This window comes from Chrysochloris asiatica, unplaced genomic scaffold (assembly GCF_000296735.1).
Source record: "Chrysochloris asiatica unplaced genomic scaffold, ChrAsi1.0 scaffold00029, whole genome shotgun sequence".
NCBI classification, from domain to species: domain Eukaryota; kingdom Metazoa; phylum Chordata; class Mammalia; order Afrosoricida; family Chrysochloridae; genus Chrysochloris; species Chrysochloris asiatica.
The window spans coordinates 17,196,823-17,217,302 of record NW_006408547.1 but is presented as its reverse complement, the minus strand read 5'-3'; the positions used below and the strand labels follow the sequence as shown (position 1 = coordinate 17,217,302).

The following is a 20,480-nucleotide window of genomic DNA, read 5'->3' as shown; positions in this document are numbered from 1 at the left end:
TCAAGTGAATTTTCCCCCCCAACTTAAAAGTTCAAGTAACTGTTTTTCTTAGAATCTTGCTGCTCATTTGTTATCACACCCCACCGTACTTTTTTTTTTTTTTTTTTCATATTCTAAGAGTGTTTTACTTTAAAGTAAAGAGATACTGAGTTATCAGGTTTATTTTTCTAGGAATTTCTCATATAACTGAAAGGTATCTTTTCCCTTGTAATTCTGTGTTTAACATAAGCCTAAACTGGGAGCTGAGATGCCTAAAGAACACATTTGGACTGACCAGAGGATTTATTTCATTCTTAATCTTAGTAGCTAATAGAAGTAAGTACACATTTTCATTTTGAAAAGTGTATCATTTCACTTTATATGCATTTAAAGACTTGTCACCCTCCAAATTCAGATATACCCCAAACTATGAGACACGTTTACCTGAGTAGGGCATTGCCACACCATTTGTTCCAGTCTTGCTCACCACAGGCTTGGTAAGCACCGTTACCCCTTCAGCTATGACACACAACTCTACACAGAGCCCTAAAGGGAATCCTGGCCTTCCTGGGCAAACGTGCCAGGGCTGAGGTGGAGGAGACATACTTTGGACTCTGAGGACTGAAACAGAACGCTAAAGTCCACAGGTTCAAATCCCAAATCTCATGAGAAATTATAAGCAAAAGTTGTATCTAAAACGCTTCTTATTTTGAGCTATTTTTTTTTTCTGATATATTCTTTAGACATCATACACCTGATGTTAACTTTTTTCCAGATGTAATTGTAATGCAGGGCACAGTGCAGTGGCATAGTGACATATTGGTATTTTGAAGTTCATGCTGTACATTGCAAGGATCGCCTTCCTACATTTTTAATAGGAAAGTTTTTGAACTATTCGTTTGTTTTCTTTCTTTCTTTCCTTCTGGATTTTTCTTTCTTTTCCTGTCTTTGTAAAGTAGAGCAGGTTGAAGTTGAGACTTTTAGTAATAACATTCTTACTCATTTGCATTCTGATTGCTCTTTTAAGTAGAAGACAAGAGGGGTGAAGTTATAGCTAGTCAGCCGGGAATTAGGATAACTGGCACACAGCACTGCATCCCACAAATGAACGTCATTTGTCATATGTGACAAGTAGACACAAAAGATGGGGACTCACTCACTGGCCTATATGATATGTCATATGTAAGAACTTTCACCTATTTGCTAAATTTAAAAAAAAAAAAAAAAAAACTAGATAAATGCTTGTGAGTTTCTTTAAAAAAAAAAAAAGTCCAAGTGACAAGTCGTATGTAATTTATGTAACTAATTCAAAGAGTGTCGGTAAGGTTTAAGTTTTCCAAATGTGCATTTCATCTAGAGAATTGGTTATATGTTGTTCTGTAATTGAATTCACGAGCAGCATGTGATTCGTGCTATATTTCTTTTTTGTTCAGAATAACCATAAAATTCGTATTTTGTGCTTTGCTGGTGATACTGTTACCATAGATAATAAATGTAGTTGCTGGAGAGGCATGCTTGGGTAGCACAGCTACTTCTAGGTTGAGTGTCAGAAGTGTGGTGTTAAAAGACTTCTGTCCCCTTAGGCTGAATGAACCAGACTAATTTTCAGAGGGAGGGATAATTTAACTTAATTTCAAATTGAATAAATAAAAATGGCAAAAGTGCATGTACGTTTCTGGATTTAAGTCTCCAGTGGTATTTTACATCACCGGTCTTGTCTTTTGCTCCTTTCTGAGAATAGGGAGGTGACATTGATGGGTGAGTGTTTGTCAGGTAGGCGGTGGTGGTCACACTTCAATGGTGGTCGTCAACCAGGAGCACGAACCTTTGGTTTTTGATGTCTAAATGCTGGGCCTGAATTACAGAGAAGGTGTCTGACCTATTACCATGTGTTAATCATTTTAGTTCAGGCATGTTTCCTGTGTCGTTTACACATCAGTTCTTTCTGTAGGCTGCGTTCTCTCATTGCTGATGTGAGTTCAGGACCCTGCTAGCGAGGGCCTTGAAGATTTTTAACAACTGGCTCACACTTGAAAAGGGCACTTTAAATATGACTTAAGGTGTGACAGCTTCTGCCTTATGCCTTCTTGGAAAAACAAATGTAAGGAATTTTGTTTGGATTTCTAAAGTGGAGCCTTCTTTCTTTTATATTCATCTTTAGTGAGACCTTGCGATTCTTTGTTCTCCAGTTTGTCGATCCTCTTGCCCTGCCTCAGTGAGTCCACAGTCTTTGGGGTCATGGTTGAGCTGTGTTTCCACTGCTTACCTTCTTTTCTCCCTCAACAAGGATTGTTTCTGATTGCTAAATTCTGTTTACCTTTGGCATGAATACATCTCAGCATCGGCTTGTATCCTCTACTACGGCGGCGTAGGGGAGACTGTCTAGAGCGTGTCTCTGTAAACTGATAGTCTTTGAAGTGACAGTCTGCTGAGGAGCAGGGACGTAAAATTCCATAGGCCAGGATGAACCCTAGAGGTCGGAGTTCCCTCCTCCTAGCACTGCCTGGAGACATCTGTAGAAACCAGTTGTTTTTCAACTTAACAGGAGGGGAGTTACAACCACCTTGTGTTGCCCTGTTGTCATTCAGTGCTGTAGAATCAGTTCTGACCCACAGTGAACCCTATATAGGATTTTTGAATAGCAGCTGATGAGTTTGAAACACTGACTTGTGGTTAGCCATCCAGTGAATTTAAAATGTGTTACAAACACTGCTCACCCCAGATTCAAACTTCTGCCTCTGGTGGCCTCTGAATTCCCAATCTCACTTGCCTGAAACTTCTTGTGTAGGTCCCATGTTCAATCAGCAGATTGGCTTCCTGTAATTCCGCTGTTTCCTTCCTCCCCAGAGTTCTCAGTCGTATTCCTTTGTCTGTGTAGAAGATAATGTTCCTACCCCTTGTTCCCTTACACACCTTTCTATAGAGTATCTTACTGTTCCAATAAGGAGCTTCTGGTAGTGTAGTGGTTACGAATCGGGCTGCGAGCCGCAAGGTCAGCAGTTCGAAACTACCAGCGGTTCTGCGGGAGAAAGATGAGATGGTCTGCTACCGTAAAGATTTACAGCCTCGGAAACCCTGTGTAGGGTCCCTATGAGTTGGAACCGACTCCACGACACATAACAACAACAACAACAACTGTTCCAATGTTACATTTATAACTTGATTACTTAACATTTCTCATTTCTGTTGCTCACTTTGGAATAGCTTTTCTTCCTTTTCTGACAATGCTCCAAAATTCAGATCAAATCTTACCCAAGTTAGCAGAGTGTGCTGTACACATTCAAAGTACAGTTTTTCCCACTATAGGATAAGCACTGGACTGCTATCCACAAAGTCAACAGCTCAAATCTACCAGCCGATCCTCAGAAATCCTTTACAGGGTCACTTAAAAAAAATGATAATCAAAAAATAGAGCATTCCTATGAACCCCTTCACAAGGGGGTTGTTGTTGTTGTGTGCCATCGAGTCACTTCTGACCCATAGCAACCCTGTAGAGGGTTTCCGAGGAGCAGCTGGTGAGCTGCAAGGTGAACCGCAAGGTCGGCGGTTCAAACCTACCCTGCAGTCCAGCGCATTAACCCTCAGCACTACACCAGGACTCCACAAAGGGCAGAATGGCATAAAACAAAAAAACAATTACCATGCATTTATAAGGGAGCATTTTGTGAGCATTCCCAGATACGAAAACATCGTTGCACGGACGGCCCCAGTTGAGAGCTGTGGCAGCCAGCTTCTTGCTGAGATGCTGAGGAGGAGGCTAACCACCACGCCTAGACTCGTGCATCTGGGAGCACGTGCCGCTTCTACCAGCTCGCTCCAAAACAAACACTTAACTCCAATTTCGCTTTTCTCCTTTTTTTTTTTTTTTTTTAAATAAAAGCAAAAATTCTCTCAGATTTCTTTCAGTCAGTAAAATCAGGTACTAATGCAGGTCTCTCATAAAAGGAAGTGACCTAAAGTGAACTTTGAACCGCGGAGGATACCTGTTCCTTTTCCTTACTCCCCTGACAATTACAGTGCTTGTTGTCATGTGATCTCCATTCTGACTAGAACGTTCCTAAACATCTGTATCCCATGAATCTAGATTAGTCCTTCACTAGAGGAGAATTAAAAACAAAACAAAAGAAAATGTTGAAATGTCATTGAATGAGTGAATGCGTGATTATCTTGCTTTTTTACCTAATGTTAATGCTCAGAAATTAAGGTTTTGATAATTGTATTGCACTTAAAAAAATGTTTAGCTTATTTAGAGCTTATGGAGATCTAATGAAAAGAGTTGCATTTCAGCATCCTTGAAAACTTAAGTGTATATTTCACTGCCCCATGAATTTGCAAATGTAAACGAAAAGTACAAATTTCTGCAGTTAGCCCCACTCCATTTATATGACCTTATTTTTAAGTTTGAAATTTTTAAGGAATTAGAGTTAACATGAGATAACAATGTTTAGCCAACTGTTGGGGGCACGGTGGCTCGTTAGGATAAGAACTGGACTGTGAACCTCAGGGTTGGAGGTTCGAGCTCACCAGCCACTCTGCAGGAGAAAGACAAAACTCCCACAAAGTTTTAAAGCTGCGGAACCGTCTCCACATAACTGAACAACAACCAACTGTTATTATACAAATAGAATAGCCTTGGATTACAAATCTTTCAAGAAGTCAGTCAATCCATTGGTATTACTGTTGTCCAGTACTGTTGAGTTGGTTCCGACGCCTAGCAACCTTGTGTGTAGAGTTTCCAAGGAGCAGCTGGGGGGGGGGGGTTTAAATGGCCAACTTTGCAGTTATCTGTCCAGCACTTAAGCTACAGTGCCACTAAGTCAGTCCATAGGATCTTGATTCTGTCCTCAGTGGTGGTACTGGGGTTCATCTCACAGCTTAGGGCCTGAGTTGCAAAATGCAAACTCATTTACGGGTGAAAAGCAAGTCTAATGGAATTTTAGCAAATGCCTACTTCTTAAGGGATACAAACAAATTCGGTTCTCAGTGCTGCAGCCTCCTGGGACAGAACAACCCAACAGTAATAAATGAGTAGCCAGCCGGAGAACAGATCTGCCCTTACAAGAAAATGTGAGGCCTGATTTTCAGCTATTAAGTTCTATTTGCAAAACTCTGTTTGCCTGTTAAATTTTTAAAGGACCACAAGCTTTTTAAAAATGATAAGATAAAACAGCACTGCCTCAAAAATTAGCAGAGCAGGGAACTTTCTAAATGAGACATGAAAAGATACCGTATTTATTTTGCACTTTGAGACACCTTATCTGTATTTTTGGCTGTGTTATGTAGTATCTCAAGTTTATAGCAAAGACTATTTGTTTAGAGAGCAGAACATGAGGATCATTTGGGGACCCTCACTCTGAGGTTCAGGATCCACTAACAATGTTTCTTACTAGGATCAGTCTGCTGAACTTGAAATGAATAGGAAATAATTAGATTCACACAAAAATAAAACAGAGAGAATAGTAAGAGTATAGGATGAAAATTTGAAATGATATTAGAGAGGTGTTTAGAAATGCAGTTTATCTAATTATCAACTGACAAGCAAATAAAATGACCTATTTAAGATAGGAAAGGACCTACAGTGATCATGAATAGCTGTGATTGTGAATCATGAAATTTAACAACATGGTGTTTTTGTTAAAAAGCCGAGAAGCTTAAATAAAGAAAAAACTAATGTGTTGGTAAATGTCAAAGTGTCCCAAATCTGGTTTGTCCCTTAAAGAAGGAATAGATCAAGTAAAAATGAGCTGAAAATGTTGGAAACTGAGAAGGGAAAGGAAGATGCAGTTAGATCTGGTTAAGTACACTTGCTTCAAATCATCACTGAGCTCAAACGAGAGTAAGTTACTTAAACTGGAACATAGGAAAATCCAGTAGCTAAACCTTTTGTCTGATGGTGAGGTTGTGTACAGATAAATGTGCCACTAAAGGAGTTTTTGAAATCTTTGGTCATCTTCAAGACTGTTGTTAGGTACCATGAGGTCAGTTCCAACTCATAATAATAATTATAATCTTTATGGGAGCAGAAAGTCTCATCTTTTTCCTTCTGAGTGACTGGTGGCTTTGAACTGTCGACCTTGTGGTTTATTAGTCCAGAGCTGATCCTACACAGCTACCGGTGCTCTTGTAGATTTGAAATCTTTGGTCATTTTCAGGAATAGGATAGGTTATCCAATTGGAAGAGTTTCCTAGGAGCCAAAGTTTGGAGTCGTTACTTTTCCCACTTTGTTAATGTACTGGATGCCGGTTTGATGAGTATAGTTTACGAAGCACTGAGCATATTCTGTGTATTTTCTTGTACTAGCCCCACAGTACATATGACAAACGGAGATTAGAGTGATTGTCCCCATGTCACAGCTAACAACTGAAGGGGAAAAGCGGCCCTTTATATCCTCTTCAATGGAACAATTCACAAAAACACATGGGAATGTTTTTGTTAAATTGAAAATATAAACCGTACTGAATAGTCCTCACAACTCCCTGTAAACCCAACAGGTTCACTTCCAGGAAAACTGAATTGGAGCTTACACATTGAGCTTGTTTATGGAAAATGAAATGAGTTAATGTTTGTTTCTCAAAATTGGTCACTTTTTGAAAATGACACAGAAGTGAAAAGCAGGGTGATGCACTTGGACCCAAAGGTCCGTTTGAACCGCAAGGTCGGCAGTTCAAACTTACCAGCTGCTCCTTGGAAACCCTATACAGGGTCGCTATGAGTCAGAACCAACTTGACAGCACTTAATAATAAGAAGGAGGGCCTTTTCTATAATTCTAAACATTGCCCTGTTCTTGTGAAAGTTACTATGTCTTCGTTTCTCTTTCAGAGTGAAGATCTATCTGACTTTATCACCATGACCTCCCACATTAAAAGAAAATACTCAACTTTTTTTTCTTCTTCTTCTAATACGAAGCTGCTTACAATTTACTGTTGGATCTGAGCAGTTAGTAAGTTTTGAAACTCTTAACGGACGGTATTAGACGAGGAATCACCACAAGGAAATAACACCTGCCTGACTTAGTTGTCCCCTGTATTTGGAATCCATCCATCATTGTGCTGCTGTTTTTGTGTTGTGTTGTGTTTTGTTTTTTGTTTGTTTGTTTTGAAGAAATTATTCTCAAGAAAATTGGATGTTCTCATTGGCCTTCATAAATGATGGCCGGTGTCTTCATTTCTTTTTACTTTCATTTTGACAAAGCAAATTGACCACTCAGCATGCTAGGAGACTCTAGGAAACCCATTCGAATGGTAAAATCTGGTATTTACTGGCATACACTCAAAACGACCACAGTCCTACCTCAGTTCAAGATAAAGCCGGATTGCGTGGTTGACGTATGGCAGGACTGCCGCTGTATCTCTGCTCTGGAATGTGTCTGAAGTTGGTCATCGGCCTTACTGAACTGGTCCAAGTAGACAGCTGCTTATCGGACTCAACCCAGGTACCTGCAGTGTTTACTCACAAACAGAGCCCAGTGTGGGACTGACATTTCTAAACAGAAATGAAATTTGGGATCAGACTTTGAAGATGGATTAATAAATAATGATTATTATATTAACTGAAGCAACCTACTTTTGAAAATCATCGACTGTATTGGGTTGTGGGGGGGCGGTGGGAGGGAAGGGATTGGGGAGAAGGGGTTGAGTATCTCTTTTTACCTTTAACATACTTGTCATCTTCTCTCTGTAGATGTGTATGTAGGTACTTCAAATTGCAAAAGCCTTTTATCCTATTGGCAAGCTCAAATCTCTCTACTATCCTTAATTTTGAGCTTGCGTTTCTTAACCAAAAATTCATGTAGGCATGCTCGCGATTCAAGGGTGGTCATGGGTTTGGCAGATTTAAAAATACATATTTATTATCTTTAATGGAATGTGGTCATGCTAACCAACAAGGCTGTCCTGAACAAGAAGGAAAAAGAAGATGAAGAAAAGGAAACAGATGGGGGAAAAAAAAAAGAAAAAAGGAGGTATTCTAGCCCCTGGTGGTGTTCATGGAAAAAGAAGAAACACAATCTTGCAGTACATGTCACCTGTCAAGAAATTTCTGACAAGGCTACCCTTGTTTTATGTTTTCAGTATTCAGAAAATACCAGTGTTGTAGCGATGATCACAGATGTCACCTAGAACCGCTGAACTAGACCAGCAAGATGTTCTGCCGTCTTGCTGCTCACCTGACACATCTGACTGGAGAGTTGTAGATGTTTTCTCCCCTGGCCTCCCCAGTGCCTGTCTTCTCTAATAGTCATGTAGATGGTACACTAAGTCATTGGAGATATGAGATTTTTTTGTTTTGTTTTGTTTTGTTTTTTTAAGATCCATACTATGGAGAAAAAAAATATATATATATAAATATATAGATCTATATCAGATAGAATAATGCATTAATAAAAATGAGGTTGTTAGAGGAAGACCAAAAAATTCAGTGTCTTAAAATATATATTTAATGGTAATGCAAAAGTCTTCCTGCTTTCATGCTGAACTTTTAGAGCCGAGGATTGTATTACAAGACAAAGTTGAATGTAAAGTATTTCCCCTGGGCATTTTTAAGGTTTTCATTTTCTGAAATTACACATTGCAGCAGTGCATAGACCATACGATGTTAGTTTGAAGGTCAGTTTCAGTGTATAATAGACTTTATTAAGATGTATAAAATGTCCTCAAGTTTTTGTTTTTGTTTTTCCAATCTAGCTTTGGGAATAGGAATGGATGGGTAGTATTTGCTAGGCAACTGCCCTGATACAGTAGGATGAATATGGACCCTGCTGAATATACAGTATATCGACTCATATTTAAGTAGCCCTCTAGATGTAGAATAGCCAAGCCACTATACGACTGGTACATGTTTATACTGCAACGTAAATGCGCAAAAGAAAAAGTGGATAATAGACTAAATTTTCCTCTATCCTGTACATTTCAAAAAAAGGCATATGCAATATTTACATTTTTAATTTAGTTTACAGAATGGAACCAAAATGTATAAATGTTATGTTTGCTAATTCTTCACGATGTATATTGGGTCTTTGTACATTTTGCCTGACTTACCTTAAATTTAAAATATTTTTTGCTATATAAACTTTAACAGTTATTAAACAGTGTTTTCTTTTTGGGTACGTATTGTTTCTGGATATCAAGATGTTAAATATATTTCTTGCTATTGTGATATGACAAGAGACTTACCTTGCTCTGTCTTCCAATGTACACGCTGTATATAAGGATAAATGTAACGCTGCTGGAGACAAGAATAAATGAAACAAGAATAGTGTATTGTATTTAGTCTGTATTGATCATGGATGCTCTCCTTAATAGCCATATGCAATAAAATAAATACATTATTTATGAAATGAAGAAAGCTTTGAGGGTATTTTCTCTGTGGATTCTAAATTTAATATAAAGCTTCTTTGTTGTTGCTGTTAAGTGCCAGCAGGTTGCCTCCGACCCATAGTAACTCTGTATAGGGTTTCTGGGGAGCAGCTGAGGAGCTTGAACCACTAGCCTTGCAGTTCAAACCAGCTTTATAGTCTAGCGCATTAACCCGCAGCACCACACCAGGACTCCTAAAACTACTTTGATAGTTTTTAATTTTGAGATTTTTATTCTAGAAACCAGAAAATATATATTTTTAATCACAAAACTTCCCAAAATTAACTATTTAAAAAACGTTTTACAAAACGTGCTGGATGCTGTTCTAAGTGCTTTACAAATATTAACTCCTATCTAAATTACTGTTGTTTTGTTGTTGTTGTTGTTAAATGTCATCAAGTCAGTTCCGACTAGCAACCCTGTTTAGGGTTTCCGAGGAGCAGCTGATGACTTTGAACCACTGACTTTGTGGTTCAAACCAGCCTCGAGGTCGAGTACTTACCCTATAGTGCCACATCAGGACTCCATCCAGATGATAGCAACCTTGGAGAAAACAACAGTTGAGTCTGCCTTATGGCAGCATCACATGTGCTAAGAGTAGAACTGAGCTCCTTATGGCATCTGATGGATGATTTTTTGGAAGTAGATCGTCACACCTTTCTTCTGAGGGGTCTCAGGTGCACTTCAACCTCCAAGGACTCCATAACAACTTTGTTACATGCAGGAGAGTAGATGTCTATCTAGAGCAACTCTATATGACAGACTAGACCTGCTCCATAGAGTTTTCTAGACAGATGTCTTTAGAGGAGTGAATCTTTATGAGACCAGTAGTGGACTTGCTTGGTGAGTTTTGAACTGACAACTTCTGGTTAGGAGTCTTGAACTGACAACTTCTGGTCTAAGAACACTTGTCATTAGACCACCTGATCTTATAACAATTCTGTGTGTGCTGCTCTCGAGTGAATTTAACTCATAGACATGCTATATGACAGTAAACCTGCCACCAGGGGTCTTCATTGGGAGGAATTGTCCTCTTGTAGCTAGGCACCACGGAGTTGCTTCTCACTCTGTAACCCTACTACAACACAATGAAACACTGCCAGGTCTTGTGCCAAACAACTATTTCTGTGCTTGAGCCCCTTGCTGCAGCCACTGGGTAAAATTGATTTCATAGAGGGCCATCATCATTGTCACTGACCCTCTACTTGATCAAGCATGACATCCTTCTCTAAGGACCCCTCCCGATACCATGTCCAAAGTAATAGGACACAAAGTCTCCCCGTCCTCACTTGTGAGGTGTATTCAGGCTCTTGGTAAGTGCCTCTGCCCCATAGCAACCCTGTATAGGGTTTCAAAGGAGCTGCTGGTGAGTTTGAATCACTGACCTTGCGATTCAAATGGCCTTGTGGCCCAGTGCTTATCCGAGGATGCAACACGATGACATCTTCCCAAGCAGATTTGTCCAACCTTTTCAACAACATGAGCATTCAAACACATCAATTCTTTGATCTTCCTTATACATTGTACATCTTTCATATGTGTTTGATGTGATTGAAATTATCTCAGTCACCCAATTTAAAACGACATCCTTAATACTTTGAAAGAGGTCTTTTGAAGCAAAATTTCCAAGTGTATACGTCATTTGGATTCTTGGCTGCTGCTTGCGTGGGCATTGATTGTAGATACTAGTAAAATGAAATCCTTGACAACGTCTATCTTTTCTCCATTTTTCATGGGGTTGTTTAGTTGTGAGGATTTTTGTTTTCTTTATGTTGAAGTGTAAGACATCCTTTGATCTTTATCAGAAAGTGCCTCAAATCCATATTTGTGATCATTAGAAAGGTGGCCCTAGAGAATGCGGAAATTATCAAACAATATCATGAATAGTACAGGCAAGTTAAACTTTGCTGACGATAAGTCAAAGCACGTCGATGGAGCTGCTGCAAATTCAAATTGGACTCAGAAGAGGACTTGGAACAAGGTATATGTGAGTCTGTATAGCATTTTCAAGGAGCAATTGGTGGATTTGAACTGCTGACCTTGTGGTTAGCAGTCCATTGCTTGTCCTGCAGCACCACACCAGTATTCAATCTGCATACTGAGCAAATAATCCAAGAAGCTGGATTAGATGAAGAAAAATGTGGCATCAGGATTGGAAAAAAACCTCATTAACAACCTGTGACACGTAGGTGACACAACTTTGTTGAAAGTAAAGAGAACTTGAAGCATTCTCTGCTGAAGATTAAAGAATACAGTCTTTGGTTTGGATTGTGACTCAATGTAAAGAAAACAGATCTCCTCACAAATCTGATTTCTTAGTGACGGCTGCTTCCATGAGTATTCATTATGCATCCAAGTAAAATGAAATCCTAGACATCAATAGTTTTTCTGTGTATGCTCTCTAACGAACAAACAGAAACAATGAATGGAAAAAGCCAGGGCAGGGGGCAGACCCAGAGAGGAGAAAATTCTGGGCTCACCTGTCAGCCAGGGACCTGACGTGCTGGGTGGGCAAGGGATGGAACAGTGGCGCTCTGGCCATAGATGGAGTTTCTGTAGGGTTAGGTAGTGTCTGTTTGAGGACAAGGGTGCTCAAACTGGAAGAAGTTCATGCAGACCCCAAAACAGCCGATGGGTCAGGGTCTTTCTCTCCCAGTGGTTTGGGTCATTAGAGAACATAAACAGAGAAATTACTGAAATTGTCAAGGATTTCATTTACTTGGATCCATTATCAATACTCATGGAAGCAGCCGTCAAGAAATCAAAACGATGTAATACATTGATCTGTTGCAGAAAAGATGTCAGTTAAAGACTAAGGAGCTCCTGACCTAAACGCTGGTCTTTTCAATAGCGTTATGCACATGTGAAATTTGGACAATGAATCAGGAAGACCAGAGAAGAAGTAATGCATTTAAATTATGGTGTTGGCAAAGAATATTGAAAGTACCATGGGCTTTCAGAACAAGCACATCTGTATGGGAAGAAATATAGCCAGGATAGGATATTCTTTAAAAGCAAGAAGGATAGACTTTGTCTACTGAACTTGAGACATGTTGTCAGGAGGGATCAGTCCTTGGAAAAGTACATTGTTGTCGTTGTTGTTGTTTAGTGCTGTCGAGTCAGTTCTGACTCATAGTGACCCTGTGTAGAGTTTACAAGGGGCAACTGGTGAAGTTGAACTGCCGACTTTGTCATCCAGTGCCTACTTCAGAAAAGTACATTATGCTGGGTAAAGTAGAGCATTAGTGAAAAAGGCGAGACTCTCAGCAAGTTGTACTAACACAGTGGCTTCAACAGTGGGCTCAACATATGACAGTGTGAATATGGTGCAGGTTTGAGCAGGATTTCATTTTGTTGTAAATGGAAATAGACTGATTTAGTAACAACAGCAACATTATCATAAAAGTTCAAGAATAAATTTACAGATATATGGAAAAATGGTGGACTGGTCAAAGATACTACATAACCTCTCTACACCAAAGATAAGGAAAATCAAACAAAACTGTCCTGGAGCCCCAAGCTTCAGAAGGACTGGAGAAATGGATTGAATACTCAATCTGAGAGGAAGATGAGCAGCTGCTGCAAAATCAATAAAGAGGCAGTCAGGTGATCTGAGCAGGACGGCCATCTTAAACTTTCCCCAGCAGCTTCAGAGACAAAACAACAGCCCCCACCTGCATACACCCCATTGAAGTTCCCACTTTCCCCGTTTTTGGAGCCACACAATGGTGAGCAGTGGAACTGTGAGCCCCATCGAGGAGATGGGGGAGGTATCCACACCAAACCCAGTGCCTGGATTCATGTGAGCTCTGCACCAAACCTATGGAGTTGGCCTTGGTCAGCCGGGGACTAGGCGAAGCAGCTGAACAGACATGTGAGTTGGGAGGCATGGGAGAGTGGCGGGAAGGAGGAGGGTAATTGTGTCAACTGGCCAGGCACCATCTGGCCATCTTGACCTTTTGCCAGTGGCTTTGAAGAGAGAGAGCAGTTGGTGCAAACGTATACCCCTTACTGGCAAGGAGACAGGTGCGAGAATTCTTCATGTGCACCACATTACGCTGGTGATTAGAAACATGGCCGGCCCCCACTCACATATCCTCCCAGCAAAGCTCCTGCTTTCTGGGCAGTTGGTGCTGCAGCAAAGTGAGTTGGGAGCTAGCAGCAACAGCTCTGGCACTTGGAGTCAGATGTGGCCTGCTCCGGACTTGCAGAGCTGGTTCTGGCCAGCCCTGAACTAGTGGGACCCTTCACCCTTGACTGCCCGCTGGGAGAGAAAGACCCTGACCCCCCCAGCTGCTTTGGGGTCTGCATGAACTACTTCCAGATTGAGCACCCTAGTCCTCAAACACACACTACCTAACTCTACTGAAAGTCCATCGAGGGCCAGAACACCACTGTTCCATCCCTTACCCACCCACAGCATGAGGTCCCTGGCTGAAGGGCGACCTCAGAATTTTCTCCTCTCAGTCTGGCACCTGTCCTGACCTTTTCCATTCATTATTTCTGTTTGTTTGTTCTTTCTTCCCCTTCTTCCTCCCTTTCCCTACCCTTGCTTTTTTATTGTTTCTAAATTCAGTTTCTTTCTTTTTATCTACTTCTCTTCCAAAAATGCTGATACTTCTTTATTTTCTTTTTGTAAAGTCTTGGTTTTTCTTTACTACTCTTGGATCTCTTTCCCTTTTATTTATCCTCCTTCTTAATTGTGTTTAGTTTTTTTTTCTTTTCTTTTCTTTTCTGGGTTTTTTTTTTTTCCCTCTCCCTCTTGTCTATTTTTGGGTTTTATATTATTTTTCTGTTTGTTGCATGCTAAAAAATTAGAAATCAACAATAGGAAGGCCAAGGGAAAAAAAATAAAATACATAGATATTGAATCATACATCGCATAAAAGCTACTAGATGAGACACTTGAGTGGAATAGAAAGAAATATCGGAAAACATGATTACAGAACTCTTGTAAGCCTGTCTTCAGCCTATAAGTGATTGGAATACCTAAAAGGGGTTCTAGAACTTGTCTAGTGAAATACGCTTCCAGCAGAGCAGCCTGGAACAGCTAGAAGAACAGAAGATACTTCTTGAAAGAAAGACCAGCAGGAAAAATCAAAAATAAAAATGGCAGTCTGACTGTTTGCTACAAAAACAAGCAAGTTGTTCGCAGGAATCAAGTCCCTTCAGGACAAATCCCCATCCAAGACTGAAACTCAAAGGGAATACATGAGTAGGCAAATAAACTTGCTGGCAACCATGTTGGTTTCCTGGTGAGTGGAAGAGGAGGAAAGGCAGCAATGAAGATATGGGCCAAGTTCGACCACATTCCGTAGACTCCCATCAACCTGGAGATGAGAGAGAGAAGAGGAAGGGCTGATTGGTCCAAAGTTTGGTGAGACCTGGGGACACCTAAGTCCATGGACAAGGACATAGCCAAGGAGCGTTAGAGCTGAGAGTGAAGCATCCAGCTGATATGAAGTAATGGGAGATACACAAGAATGCTCAAACTTGTAGATAGTACCCATATTACCTAGCTTCAAAGACTTGATGATCAGAACTCAACTAGATAAATAGAAGATAAAGATAATTAGAATATAAAGAAATTTGATAAAGGAAACAAGTGTAAATTGTTACAATTTGATGAACTTGACCTATGGATGTAGTAGTTCAAAATACTAACTGAAAGCAAAGGAGTCTTTGCTATCCCCTCTGTGTACAGGGTTGATAGGGATGGATAACTTAGACATTGGTTACCTAAAATGGGGGAGGGGAGCTATAAAGGCACAAAGTGACTGGCTTACAAGTTTTCAAGAAGGAGTTTAATTTCATTGTGTGCAGGGAAAGGCAGAATCTCCACTGAAAAGTTTTCACCTTGTCTAGACGGGTCTGATGAAAAGAGATGGGGATAACATTCTTATGATTCAGTAGTGAATAATTGTTGTCATGACTAATTGTGACTGTCACAAATGTAAAAGTAGATTTTTTATAACAAAAAGTGGGGAGTAATTTATCTTGCAGTCCAATAACAGAGGACCCCAGGACCATGAAGGGAAAAGAGCAAAGCAGAATATGGACCCTATCCAGAGAAGCAGTGACACCAGGGATGGAGACAAAGTTGAGGGCATGAAGAAATAGAGCAGCTGAGGACTCTAGATTCATGGACAGAAAGTCTGTGTGATAGTGGCCAGGTGTTGGTGGCCAGGAGGCAGGCTTGCAGAATGTGCCCTGTGGTTGTTTAAATAAATGATTATATATTCCTGAGTGTTTTTGTGTGTATCCTCCCTCAAAAACAGAGGGAATAGAAGCAAATACTGTTGAATGATGATGTACAAAGAAAATTGTAATCATTGCAATGAAATGGTAAGTGTAAAACTGATGTTCCCCATTAAACTCTCTCAATTCACAAGAAAAACTTTTTTTTTTAAGGTATTAGGTGATACAACAAATAAAAAATGAAATTTAAAAAAATTTTTGAGACCGGGACAAGGTTAGTGAGGGGACCTCGTCTGGGTCCGGGTTACAGCCATCATGCCGGGAATAGTGGAGCTGCCCACTCTGGAGGAGCTGAAAGTGCAGGAGATGAAAGTCAGTTCTGCTGTCCTTAAAGCTGCAGCTCACCACTATGGTGCTCAGTGCGACAAGGCCAACAAGGAGTTCATGCTCTGCCGCTGGGAGGAGAAAGATCCAAGACGGTGTTTAGAGGAAGGCAAGCTTGTCATCAAGTGTGCTTTGGACTTCTTTAGGCAGATAAAGCGTCACTGTGCGGAGCCTTTTACAGAATATTGGATCTGCATTGATTATTCTGGCCTACAGTTATTTAGTCACTGTCGCAAACAGCAGGCAAAGTTTGATGAGTGTGTGCTGGACAAACTGGGCTGGGTGTGCCCTCACCTAGGAGAACCGTCAAAGGTCACAAAAGTGAAAACAAATCGGCCTTTACCTGAGAATCCTTACCACTCAAGACCAAGACCAGAGCCCAACCCTGAGATAGAAGGAAATTTGAAGCCTGCCAAACATGGCAGCCGCCTTTCTTTCTGGACCACGTAAAGATGGGTCCATGGCCCATGCTCAGTCACATGCCCAGACAACAACTGATGAAAACTCTGGTGCAATTTGTATTGTCTGATAGTGTGTTCTTTCTGGGATCACGCACAGAAAAGTTAATTTATGTGGCATGACAGTTACTCTATACCATTTCCTTGCCATTAAAAATTTTAAAGGAAAAAAAAAATTTCTTTGAACCAATTAAGAACAATGACAGAACATACGAAAGCCTTTGGGACATATCAGAAGTCGTGTGTAGAGGGCCATTTATAGAAATAAATGCACACATCCAAAAGAAGAAAAAACACATCAATGCAACATCTCCAACAATTAGAAAAAGACCAGCAACGGAGGTGTACAACTCCAGAAGGAAAGGAATAATAATGATTCAAGCAGAAATAAATGAAACAAAACCCGAAAAACAACAGAAAACATCAACAATACTAAAAGTTGTTTTGTTGAAAGAATAAGCCCTCAATAGCAGAAGAAGCTAAACAGACATGAGGGATAAAAAAGAGAAAGAGAGACAGGTAACTTGTGCTGGCCAGACAGGTGCTGAATGACCATTTTGAACTTTTTAGAAGATGCTTTTTAAAGGCAGAGGGCAGCTCCGTGGCATACCACACAAATACAACAAAGGAAGAGAACCACGTTATCATATTCATTGACACAGAAAAGGCATTTGACAAATCCAACATTCATTCCTGATTAAAAAATAGGAACAGAAGGGAAATTCCTTAACAAATTAAAGGCATGTATCAAATCCAACAGCCAGCATTACTGTCAATGACTTGAAACTGAAAACATTCCCTTTGTGAACAGGAACCATATGAGGATGCCCTTTGTCACCACTCTAGACTGTGAACCACCAGGTTGGCAGTTCAGACCCACAAGCTGCATCTCAGAAATGCTATACAGGGTAGCTGTAAGTCAGAAATGACTCAACGGTGCTTAGCAATAAACAACGCAACAGTTCGATGTTGTGTTAGAAGTCTTAGCCAGAGCTATAAGGCATGAAAGGGAAATTAAAGGCATCCAAATTGGCAAACAAGAAGTAAAACTCTCTCTATTTGAAAATGATATGATTCTACACAATGAAAATCCCAAGGACACAGAAAGAAAATTATTGGAACTCATTGAAAGATTCAGCAAAGTAGCAGAGTAGAAGATCAACATAAAAAATAAGCTGTATTTCTTTACACTAATAAAGAAAGCTCTGAGAAGGAAATGAGGAAAGCAATACCATTTACAATAGCCACCCCGAAGTTTAAATACTTAGGAATAAATTGAAGCAGAAAAACAAAAGGCCTATACAAAGAAAACTACAAAACACTACTACAAGAAACCAAAAGAGACTTGCATAAATGGAAGTCTATGTCATGTTCATGTATAGGAAAAATTTAACATTACGAAAACGTCAACACTACCCAAAGCAATCTACAGCTATAATGTAATCACAATCCAGATTCCAATGTCATTCTTTAAAAGATGGAAAAATTGAACCATATAGTGGTTACGAATCAGACTGCTAGTCTCAAGTTCTAAACTACCATCTGTCCTGCTGGAGATAGATGTGGCTTTCTGCTCCTGTAAAGATTTCCAGGCTCGGAAACCTTATACAGGGTCACTACGAGTCGGAAGTGACTCCACGGTACACAAACACCAACATTATATGGAAAGGAAAGAGATTTTGGATAAGCAAAGCTTTACTAAAGAAGAACTACAAAGTGGAAGGTCTTACATTTCCTGATTTCAAAGTCCCCTGCACAGCCATAGTCGTCAAAACAACCTGGTACTGGTCTAATGATAGATACGAGGGTGAGTCAAAAATTTTCCACACTCTGACTGTAGAATTTACTTTAGTCAACTTTTAGAAAAGGCAAGTAAATGTTTACAGAATTTCCTTCCTTTGTCCATCTGTCAACAAGCTTTCATATTCCCTTATTAAAATATGTTTTAGGATGAACTTTGAGCCATGAATTCAGTGCTGGCTTCACTTCTTTGTCAGAGGTGAATCCTTCATCCTCAAAGGGCTGGAAGGTGGAAACCTGGTGGAGAAAGATCAGGACTATAGGGAGGATGCTTTAGCACCTCTAAATGAAGTCTTTGTAGAGTGTCAAAAGTGTGGGCAGAGATGTGCGGACAGACGTGCATTGTCATGCAAGATCATAATGCCCTTGGATAGCAGTCCTCTGCATTTAATCTGAAAAATTGGCTTCAGCTCTTCATTGAGCATCTAACAGTAACCAGAATTGTTGATTATTGAACCTTTTTCCAGATAGTGTTCCAATGCAAGTCCTTGAGAATCCCAGAAAACTGTAAGCATCAATTTTCCAACCGATGGTTGATTTTTGAACTTTTTCTTGGTAGGCGATTGAGGAATTTTCCATCCCATACTCAGCCGTTTACTCACTGGTCTGAAAAGGGCTGGAGGAAGCCTAGAGGCTACTGACCTAAAACACTCTTCTAACTTCAAGCTAAAGACACTCCCAAAGGCCACTTTTCAGCCAACTAGTAGATAGGCCTACGGAAAAAGCAACAGCTCCTTGTAAGAATGTGTTCTGGATCGCAACTAACTAGATGAGAACAAAAAGTTAACATTTGCTTAACACCAAAGGTGAAAAGTCAGAGTGACAGAGAAATGGGATGAATGAAAGTGGGGAGCCCAGAGAGGAAAAGAAGAAAGTGCTGGCATATTGTATGGATTATGACCAATGCAATGGGAAAATGTGCATGTGAGTTACTATTGGAAAACTAATTTGCTGTGTAAAGTTTCACCCAAAGCACAATAAAATGTTTTTTAATTGTATAAAGCTTTTTTTTTTTTTTTTCTCTTTTTTTGCGGGGTGGGAAGACGTACACCAAAACACTCAGGGATATACAATAATTTAAACAACCAAAAGTCACATTCTGCAAGCCTGCCTCCTGGCCACCAGTACCCAGTCCCTCTCTTTCCATGAGTCTAGAGTCCTCAGCTGCTCCCTCTCTCCATGTCCTCATCTCTGTCTCCATCTCTGGTGTTGCTGCTTCTCTGAACAAGTTTCCTCATTCCACTCATTCTCTTCTTACTTGATGGTCCTAGGGTCCTCTGTTTCTGGACTGTAAGATTAATTACTCCTTTGTTTTTGTTACAAAACTTCCACATTTACAGTTGTGACAGTCGCAATTAGTCATGATAACAATTACTCACTATTGAATCATAAGAATGTTATCCCCACCTTTTTTCACCAGACCCGTCTAGACAAGGTGAAAACTATTTAAACGTATAAAGTTTTGAAAGGATTCTAAGTGTTGCTTGACATGGTAAAGGAAGAGATAAAGATTAATTGGGGGAGAATTTGATTATGATCCACAGTGGGTCACAACAATCAGCTTGGGAAATGCAAATTAGTTAATAATATTGCCATAGTATTTATGAGCCCTCAATTACTGACTGACCTGTACTATTCTACCTAATCCCTTCACAAAACCTGTTATAGGTAGTTGCTGTTGTTAGGCGTCATTGTGTTGATTCCAACCCATAGAGAGTTTATGTACAACAGAAAGAGCACTGACCAATCCTGTGCCAATCTCATAATTGCTTTTACATTCGAGCCCATTGCTGCTGCCACTGTGCCAATCCATCCCGATTGCGGTCTTTCCCTTTTTAACTGACCCTCCACTTTACCGAAGGATGAGAAATGAAATCTGGTCATTTTAGCTTCTAAGGAACATACTGGTTGTACTTTTTTCAACACAGATTGGCTTGTTCTTCTGGCCGTCCTTGTACTTTTAATATTCTCCACCAAAAATATAACTCAAATGCATCAATTCTTCCTCATTCATTGTTCAACTTTCACATGCATATGAAGCTATTGAAAATACCATGGCTTGGGTCAGGCGCACCTTAGTCCTCAAACTGACATCATTGTTCCTGAATACTTTAAAGAGATCTTGTGCAACAGAGTTTCCTAATGCAATAACATTGTTTGATTTCTAGACTGCTGCTTCCATGAGTGTTGATGGTGAGTCCAAGGAAAAGGAAGTCTTTGATGACTTCAATCTTTTATCTACTTACCATGATAGTATTTATTGGCCCAGTAGTAAGGATGTTTGTTTTCTTTACATTGAGATGCAA

The 20,480-nt window shown here is 40.0% G+C and overlaps 1 protein-coding gene across 1 annotated transcript; it reads left to right on the top strand.

Annotated features, from left to right (window-relative positions):
* The first annotated feature begins 15,817 nt into the window (after positions 1 to 15,817).
* On the top strand, positions 15,818 to 16,366 carry LOC102839167 (NADH dehydrogenase [ubiquinone] 1 alpha subcomplex subunit 8-like). Its single transcript, XM_006851513.1, has one exon. The coding sequence runs from the start codon at positions 15,848 to 15,850 to the stop codon at positions 16,364 to 16,366; it is 519 nt and encodes a 172-aa protein (XP_006851576.1). The 5' UTR covers positions 15,818 to 15,847.
* The last annotated feature ends 4,114 nt before the right edge of the window (positions 16,367 to 20,480 follow it).